The sequence below is a fragment of the Anopheles arabiensis genome, chromosome 3 (assembly GCF_016920715.1).
Source record: "Anopheles arabiensis isolate DONGOLA chromosome 3, AaraD3, whole genome shotgun sequence".
Lineage (NCBI taxonomy): Eukaryota > Metazoa > Arthropoda > Insecta > Diptera > Culicidae > Anopheles > Anopheles arabiensis.
Window position 1 is genome coordinate 41,355,791 of NC_053518.1, and position 8,577 is coordinate 41,364,367.

At 45.7% G+C, this 8,577-nt stretch overlaps 3 protein-coding genes across 3 annotated transcripts; 1 reads left to right on the top strand and 2 right to left on the bottom strand.

Annotated features, from left to right (window-relative positions):
• Positions 1–1,371: 1,371 nt before the first annotated feature.
• Positions 1,372–1,823, bottom strand: LOC120904239. The gene is made up of 2 exons (XM_040314083.1): positions 1,656–1,823; positions 1,372–1,587 (listed from the first exon to the last, which is right to left on the bottom strand). The coding sequence occupies exons 1-2, from the start codon at positions 1,767–1,769 to the stop codon at positions 1,489–1,491; spliced, it is 213 nt and encodes a 70-aa protein (XP_040170017.1). The 5' UTR covers positions 1,770–1,823; the 3' UTR covers positions 1,372–1,488.
• Positions 1,824–2,353: 530 nt separating this feature from the next.
• On the top strand, positions 2,354–6,498 carry LOC120902597 (dymeclin). Its single transcript, XM_040311452.1, has 10 exons — positions 2,354–2,679; positions 2,756–2,902; positions 2,975–3,274; positions 3,359–3,789; positions 3,858–4,027; positions 4,095–4,220; positions 4,295–4,627; positions 4,703–4,885; positions 4,954–5,076; positions 5,152–6,498. Exons 1-10 carry the CDS (start codon positions 2,537–2,539, stop codon positions 5,299–5,301), a joined length of 2,106 nt encoding a protein of 701 aa, XP_040167386.1. The 5' UTR covers positions 2,354–2,536; the 3' UTR covers positions 5,302–6,498.
• An 82-nt stretch (positions 6,499–6,580) lies between these two features.
• Positions 6,581–8,144, bottom strand: LOC120902598 (amyloid-beta A4 protein). The gene is made up of 2 exons (XM_040311453.1): positions 7,606–8,144; positions 6,581–7,000 (listed from the first exon to the last, which is right to left on the bottom strand). Exons 1-2 carry the CDS (start codon positions 7,959–7,961, stop codon positions 6,889–6,891), a joined length of 468 nt encoding a protein of 155 aa, XP_040167387.1. The 5' UTR covers positions 7,962–8,144; the 3' UTR covers positions 6,581–6,888.
• Positions 8,145–8,577: the final 433 nt, after the last annotated feature.

Sequence of the window (8,577 nt, forward strand, 5' to 3'; positions counted from 1 at the left end):
TGTGATTTTTGAATAGAACTCCTATGGAACATTGTTTGAACAATAACCAATCTTATCGATAAGACCTTAATCTGTTTCAGTTTTTTTTTTAAATAAAATAATAAAAAACTCCATCGTGATACGGATCGAGCATTGGCGTCATAATAGCGAGCAGAATCGACGCATAAATAACGAATTTTGTCACCAGGATGCTGTTAGGCACGATCGTAACGGTCCGTAAGATGATGCCATCCCTTTCCAAAAATGTCCGATGGCATTCACCGATAGTGTACGACTCTGGCTTTACATTCGGTCATGGTACAGGTCGTTCCTTATCACTTGACCCCGCCGTTGTACATGGTTATATAGGTCAACAAGATGACTAACGAGACGCTAATCGACAGGATGATGGATTCGTTCTTGTGCCTGCTAGGGGAAATCAAGCCAATCCACTACACCTAGTTGTTGTCGAGTTTGCGGTTGATTCAGTTGATAATGTTTTCCACAATTCGTTGACTACCGCAGTGCGTGTACTACTTGACAATGTCTGGACGATTCTGGAAGGGCAGGAATTGGTAACGATTGTGCGGTTCTGAGGTTCTAGCTGCTTCGTTTGAGATTTATTTTTAAATGAAACTACTCCTATCATGTTTGCGAAGCAAGGCACTAAAGAGATCGTGTGTCATTTCTTTTTTAACTATCAAAAACATTATCTCCGAAAGCAATAATTTAGCGCATGAGCTATTTCACTATTTACGATCTTATGGCACAATGTTCGCTCGTGTGTCCTCTCGAAAGTCGTGTGAAGTTAAATGTTTCTTTAGATCGTTGCATGAAAAGAATGATTTTTTGCATTGCTCGCAAGGATACATTCGTTCGCCGCGATGGTACTTCAGATGTTGATTAAGACGAGCACTGCAAGGAAACGTAACATTAAACAAAACACATCAAGAGAAAACAAAATTGTGGCATTTACTTAGAAACAAAGAGCTGACCACAAAAGCTGCACGGATGTGTCTTTTCCCCATGGCTATCCTTCATATGGTATCCGAGGCTACGTTTTGAGCGTAACACCTTTCCACAAACATCGCAACAGTGTGCCTCCCCATTGTGGACGTTCCTGTAGTGATGCAGAAGCAGTTGCTTGCAGTGAAAACGCTGCTCACATCCTCGCTCACAGTTCCATGGTCGCAGTCCGAGATGCACATTGCGGTGACCATCGAGGCGTGTTTTGGGTAGCTTTTTGTGACAAATTGCACATTCTACAAGCTGTTTCCGGTACGTTTGCTTGCAGTCGTAAACGTAGCGCTTCTTGCCGGAGGAAGATGTTACAATAGCTTGGAACCTTTTAGTTGAACCAATTGAGGGCGATTTTGGGATCGCTTTGGTTATTGGCTGAGAAGAGGCTGCATCGCCTTCGTCATTGCTCGGGAGATGTTTAGAGACAAAATCATCCTTCTCCGTAACCGCTTCCGGGAGAGCAGCTTCCGACAGGCCGGTGAAGAAATGCTATACTTCTAGGCATCTTTCACGATAGTCTCTGAAGTCGGAAAGTGTTTTAATGCATCCCTGGCAGATCTTCGATGGATGGGCGTCCGATTTTGTTATCTGAAAATAGAAACAGAGCGATTGAGTACAAAAGATTCGACGGTGACACCGAGATGTTCAGAGTATACCGTGATGGCAAGCAAGTTGGATATTAAATCGTTCATATCCGTTGCCTCAAATACATCCTCTAGCGAAGTTCCACTGAGACACAAACGACACACTGCACGGCCTTTTCCGACCATCGAAACTCACGAAATGTTGGGATAAAATAACCCGACACGAACAGCTGTTGCAATGTAAACAAATAAACAAAGCCATATGGCACCGAAGGGTTTATTGTTGTCGTTGAAATAAATCAATGCAATGTCACAGCTGAAATTTTTCAACGGACTATTTTTCATGAAATTTAAACTTCACCACGAGAAATGAGGAAGTAAAGTGTAGATAAACAGCAACATTTGGTCTCTTAATTTTGTGCTCAAAGGCCTTTCATACGGTTGTCTCCAGCTCATAAGAAAAATATGCTTTTCTCTGGCAAGAAAAAAATGCCAAAGGTTCAAGTACGGTGGAACTTCGTGCCTTTTTCGATTGTTCATTTTTTTACTTCGTATCGAAAGCTGATTCCCGCGTTGCTTTTGCTGTTTGCGTATCATCTTCCGAAAAAAAGTGCGATGCAAAAATAATTTTATTAAAACCAATAAATTTCGTGACCCCAAGTACGTGAATGAACGAACCCGTCCAATAGTAGCTTTGTGCTCAACTGTCATCGCCGCTTTTTGTTGACGTCTGCAGCTGTCAGATGAAAATCTTCGTCGTGTCACTTTTGTGGATGCAATAAATAGACGAGTTATTTACCAGCAGCTTGCTTGCGGTGGCACTTTCGGCTGCGTTTGTGAAAAGAAATACACTTTATACGGTTGTAAAACCGATTTTATTTAACCGGGCCGAGTGTCTGCGTGTAGAGGAAAAGTTTAAGTATAGGTCGGTACATAAATTCTCCACGCACAGGATGGGTATGAACGTGAGCCGCCAGGTGGACCTCACGGAGAATGAGTATCTGCAGCGATTCGTCGGCAAAACGCACGTCCCTGCTTACGATGACGATTTCTGGAACAATTTCCTGCAGTATCACATAAATCTACCCACAAACAGGTTAGTTGTTCGGTTGTACCTGGTGAACCTGTACCTTTTTAATAACGCATCAATGTTGACGCATTTCCCAAAACAGCGAAGAACAGCTAAGCCTTGATTCGCGGCTGGAAACGCTCTGCCAGAGCTTTATCAGCCACAATCTACACACCGGCAACTTTGGCTCGTTGATAAACGTCTTTCTGCTGAAGGTGTCTGAGCTGCTGACGCTATCCGACACCGAAAGGTGAGTTAACCCCACAGCGCGGTGCAAAAGCGGCCAAAATGATTAATTTCGTCCCTCTTAAAATGCTTTCAGCAACGTTCACATATGGCACGCGTTCAATGCACTGTTCATTATTCGCTGCCTGGTCAAGTACATGATCGAGACTGGGTCGGAGTATCAACTGCTGCAGCACTTTGAAGCGTTGCCGGTTCAAGCGGCCGATAGCGTTGAGACACCGAGCGACGGAACGGCAGCAGGTACCAGCACGGCCATTCCGATCGACATGCGAGCGGTGGAGGAAACGAAAGCGGCCGTCGCAAAGCTGGTCGATGGCTCAAAGTTTGAAACGTTTCTAGAGGCACTGGTTAACATTATCGTCGTGATACCGGTGAAGTATGTCAATTGGCAACGATTTGTGTATGTTTTTGGGTTTCCACCCACCTTGCTAAGCTAGAACCGTACCGTTTACCATTTTAGAGAATTCACATATCACCTGCACCTGGAGGCGGTAAACTGCATGATTATTCTGCTCTCGGTGAGCCTATTTTCCCAGCAAACGATGGAAAAGTCCACCATCTACCGGACGATCTATCGCTGCCAGCACGCAAACACGCTGATGAGTGCGCTGCTACATTTCCTCAGCCGCATGAGCCAAGCGCCGCAAACCATGTTTGGCTTCGGTACCGGTGGTTCGTTTGTGTTCGGCATTGCCGAATCGCTTTGGTCGATACTGACGTTCGCCCGCAAGCAGCCGGATATACTTACGGCACACGATCTTCCGACGGCCTTCCGGGAGCACTATCCGCTGGCGAACCAAAGCTTGCTGCTGATACTGATCCTTACCAACCATCACGCGACCAAGGATAATCCGTATCGGATTAGTTTGTTTGGATGCTCCGACTCGCAAGGTGAGTGGGGTGGGTTTGTGCAAACCAGGGACGAATTGTGTTTAATAGAGTTGTGTGAATGGTTACAGATTCCCCTAAGGAGGATCCGGCAACGTTTAAGATCGACTTTTCCTCCCTGTACAACACGCTGTGCCGAATAGTGACGATCGATCAGGCCACGCTACTGCTCTATCTGCTGCTCTACCGAAACCAAAGATTCCAGAAGTACGTGATGGCACAGCAGAACCTTCAGCAGTTGGTAAGCTAGATAAAATATTTGTAAAATTTGATGGAACAGAAAAACAAACTCTTTTTCTTTGTTTTAGGTTATTCCGATTCTGCAAACACTTTACAACGCACCCGACAGTACTTCACATCACATTTATATGTCGCTGATAGTGTTGCTGATTTTGAGTGAAGATGATAACTTTAACAAAAGCGTCCATCAGATCGTGAGTATATGGCACTCCGTTCGCATTACAGATTGATTAATATTCGCTGTGGGACCTTTTTTTAATTTGAACAGATGTTAAAAAACATTACCTGGTACACGGAGCGCTCGATCAGTGAGATCTCGCTCGGTGGTTTGCTGATATTGGTCGTCATTCGAACGATTCAGTACAACATGCTCAAGATGCGAGACAAATACCTGCACACCAACTGTCTCGCCGCGTTGGCTAACATGTCCGGCCAGTTTCAATCGCTCCATCCGTACGTGGCCCAGCGGTTGGTTAGTTTGTTTGAAACATTAGCGAAAAAGCATGCACGATTGGATCAGCAGCTCAAGCAACCGAACGATCCGAACGGTGAACCGGACATTTCCATACCAATCGGTTGCGGACTAACGTCGGAAGATATGGTAAGCACCATTGCATCATCTCTTGTTTGTTTTCCCCCCACTAAAAGAGCGCTTTCTGTTCTTTGCCGTGTACAGTTGCAGGATTTGTCCGTGCTGGAGGAGGTGCTGCGAATGGTGCTGGAAATTCTAAATTCCTGTCTATCCCATCAACTAGTTTACTGTCCCAATCTGGTGTACACACTGCTGTACAAACGCAACGTCTTCGAGGCCTTCCGAAGTCATTCGGCATTTCAGGATATCATACAAAATATAGATATGGTAAGAAAGGCAAACTTCAATTGTTGTGAGGAAATTAGATGCTAACGAACTTTTTCCCTCTTGTTTAGGTGGTTGGATTCTTTTCCTCCCGCCTGCAACGGGTGCAGGAGCAGCGGGGCGAGTTGGGCGTTAGCGAAGTGCTAGAGGTGATTTCGAAAGGCGCCAGCCAATGGTCGAGTGATCGATTGCGGGTACGTTGAGTGAAGCTGCTGAAAGACCCGTAGCATGTGTATTTTAATTCATTTGCGCCTCTTTTTATTCTACAGAAATTCCCCGATCTAAAATTCAAGTACGTCGAGGAAGACGCACCGGAAGAGTTCTTCATCCCGTACGTCTGGACGCTGGTGTGTAAGGCTGGCTGTGTACATTTCAGTTCCGAAACGATAAAGGGCGTCAGCGCCGAGATCGTTTGTTAACGTTACCGTTCCGTTGTTCCCACGAACACTCTGCCAGATTTACGTTTTCCGGTAAAGTTGCTAAATTCGCTTCTCTTTCCCTAATTATACATAAAGGCCCGCGTGTGTGGCATCAGCATGTGCGACGGGCAGTTTAACACATGAGACAATACGAGAGGTGTAAAATGTTGCAATATTTCTTCTACTGTACATGATCAGTTAAAAGTGTATGATACATTCTTCCAATGTACTTTAGCGCGTTTGCTCGTAACTGTTGTGCTACCAAACTAATCAACTTTCTAGTTTTCGCTTTTCTTCCCGAAGGATGCATTCCCCTATGAAGATGCTATATTATTTTTACAAAGCACTATAATTTATTAATTAACATTCAAGATTTGTGTTATGTTTTTTTTTCTTCTAGTGTCTCGATTTTTGTTTACTGTACTACAACCTTTTGGTTGTAATTGTTTTGTTGATAAACAACTCGGACTGTACCCTTATAGCACTAGCTTAGCAAAAACCTAAAACAGTTAGTTGCCATTCAGTCCACGAGTGTAGCAATTCGGTTAGCTTTCGTTATCAATTATGAGAAGGTGCAAAACACGATATTGAGGGAGGACGATAGAATGCGATGAATTACGAAAAACAGGCAATAATAACAGTAAGCGAATGTAAAGCACACAAAGCAACGCTCCGGCTCTAACGCTATTACTTAGCCTAAACACGCAGAGTGTTGAATCATGACTTTACTGTGCGTGTGCGTGCGTTGGTACGTGTGTGATACGAATCGAAAGCCCGTCGAAACGTATTGTTTTCGGAAGCGAAGGCCGGAGCGAAGGGAATACCATTAGGGAGTTATACAAAATGGCAAAATGGCTAGTTTCGTAGGGTTGATTGATTTTCCTCGCATTGATTGCGACGCGATCGGGCTGGAAAAGAATAGTCACGGTGGTAAGTGAGGGAGAAGTTAGATGAAAAGCTTGACCGCAACTGCTGTGTTGGATGGATTTTAAGCGTGTTTGAGGTTGAACACGGGTAAACCACGGAAAGACGTTGCAAAGGTACTGCTGTGCCGAAAAATCGAAATAGAAGGCTTAAGAGACGGGCAAGAAGGCAAAGCGAGAAAAGTTAAACGTTATAAATTTACAAAACACACAAATTGATAAACTATTAACCACAAACGAGGCAAGACAACTAATCTGCCGGTATACTAGAAAATGATTGTTGTCTTTTTCTTCTTTTACTTTTCACTTCAACCATGATGACCTAAGGGATGCTATGGAAATGAAAGAACACACGATTCATTATAAAAGCAAAACGTTCGAAAACTTTATTACCACAATGTAACGCTTCGAACAGTTGACTGAATAAATACTAACAATAGGAGGATTGAGCTGATCGAGAAGCTTATCGTACCACTATGCATCTTTCCACTGGATTGTGGAAAGCTTACGGTTAGCTTTTCTATTTACGCCGGCGGGTCGGTCAGCCTTGTTCTTAACACACTACATATCACTTGGTGGGGGGGGAACGGGTAGTTCTTAGAAGATTGAAGAAGTTCCAGAACCGAGCACAAACACCGGTTTAATGGCATCTTTCTCACACTGCCTAGACTCCTTTACAGGCCTCCATGCACTGCTTGTAGGACATAAAGTTGTTTGCATTGCCGTCGCAGCCTCCGAATTTGAACTCGATGCATTCCTTCTGCGCTGGGTCGTATCTATATTAGAGGAGAAAGACATATACAATAATTTAATTACAAACATTGCCTCAACTCTTTGTTTCATTTGAATCATTGTTCATTTCACACGGCCTTAATTCTTACGTATCCCAATACCCAATTAGCATACGATTACGATCGTCCTGCTCCTGGCAACGATTAAATAACCCCCCCCTCTTCCGCCTGAGCTGCATTCCCCGGGGCTGGGTAGGAAAAGCTGGCTGATTTTATTATCGACCGACCGGATCGATGTGATGATCGATCGGGCAAACAAATCAAATTAAACCGACACGTAACACCACTTCGCGCGGGAACCGATGACCCGTCAGGGGGGGGAGGGGGGGTAGTGATGGAACGCCATTTGGGCGCTGTAATTTGCACCATTCGCTTGAGAGTGGAACGTCGCAAATCACGGGCCACAACTTTCACTACAATCATTTCCACACGCGCCACCGTGTTTCGTTTTGCGTTTATATGATCCGTCTATAAACATTTGCACTTCTGCACTGCGCAGAGCGCTTCCGTGCGAGAGAAAGCGCAGCACGCGACACCCATTCAGTGTGACAAGGCGAGCGATAGGAAGATTTTCCCAGACCGATCCTTACCTGAAGCGGGGCAGAAGCGCACGGCACACGCCGCGGCGGGGCGGTAGCTTGCACTGCTCGTCGCGTCCGGCCACCTCGACCCGATTGCTCGTTTGCAGCGGCAGCGAGCCACCGTTTTCCTCCCGCTCCTGGGGCCCACCGTCGTCCTCCAGCTCGTCGTAGTCGCCCAGATATTCGAGCATTTTGTAGAACATTCGTCGACTTTCTGAACCGATTTGATCGAGCATATCGATCGGTTGGGCGGCGGATGGTTCGGGCAGTAGGGAGAGTAGCACAACACTGACGAAAAGTAGGACACTGGCCACTGTGAGTGACACCCGTGGCTGGGTGGTGTTTCTTTTCCGGCACATCATCATTTTGTACTGAGTGGTTGTATTAATGTTCACGTCCTCTTTGCACGTTACGATTTCTGCTGCGAACTTCCGATCAGAGAAATTCCACACGACAATCACTTTAAGCGCACTTTTTTCTGATTTGTTTTCTTTTCCGTTCCGTTCGGGCACGGTTCACTTTTGCTACTGAGCTCGTGTCCGTCCGTGCCGTGCGGTCTTATATTTGTTTGCGCTCGCGATCGACACCACACGTCACGGATGCTGCGGCGTAACGGTTGTAACAAAAGCACCCACTTTTTAACAAAACGAAAAAAAAGTGATGACGACAGCACGAAAGCGCGCGCGCGCGCCTGACAAACCGGTATGAGAAGTGCTCTGCTCTTACCCTTTCACTTCCCTCCACCCGGTGACTGCAACGCTCGTACGACCGCAAAACCAAACGATCGCAACGTTGCATCAAGCGACGAACCGACACGCGGGTAGGGGCATACCGTTTGGCATGTTTGTTTGGGTGGGATATGCTGGGACATGGGTGTATGCTGCACGGTCACCACACCGGCCGTTGACCGGACACTGTGAGGTGAATCACATTATGCGCTTTCGGTTTTCGGGGGCCTTTAGATGTTGCCATTCAGCGATT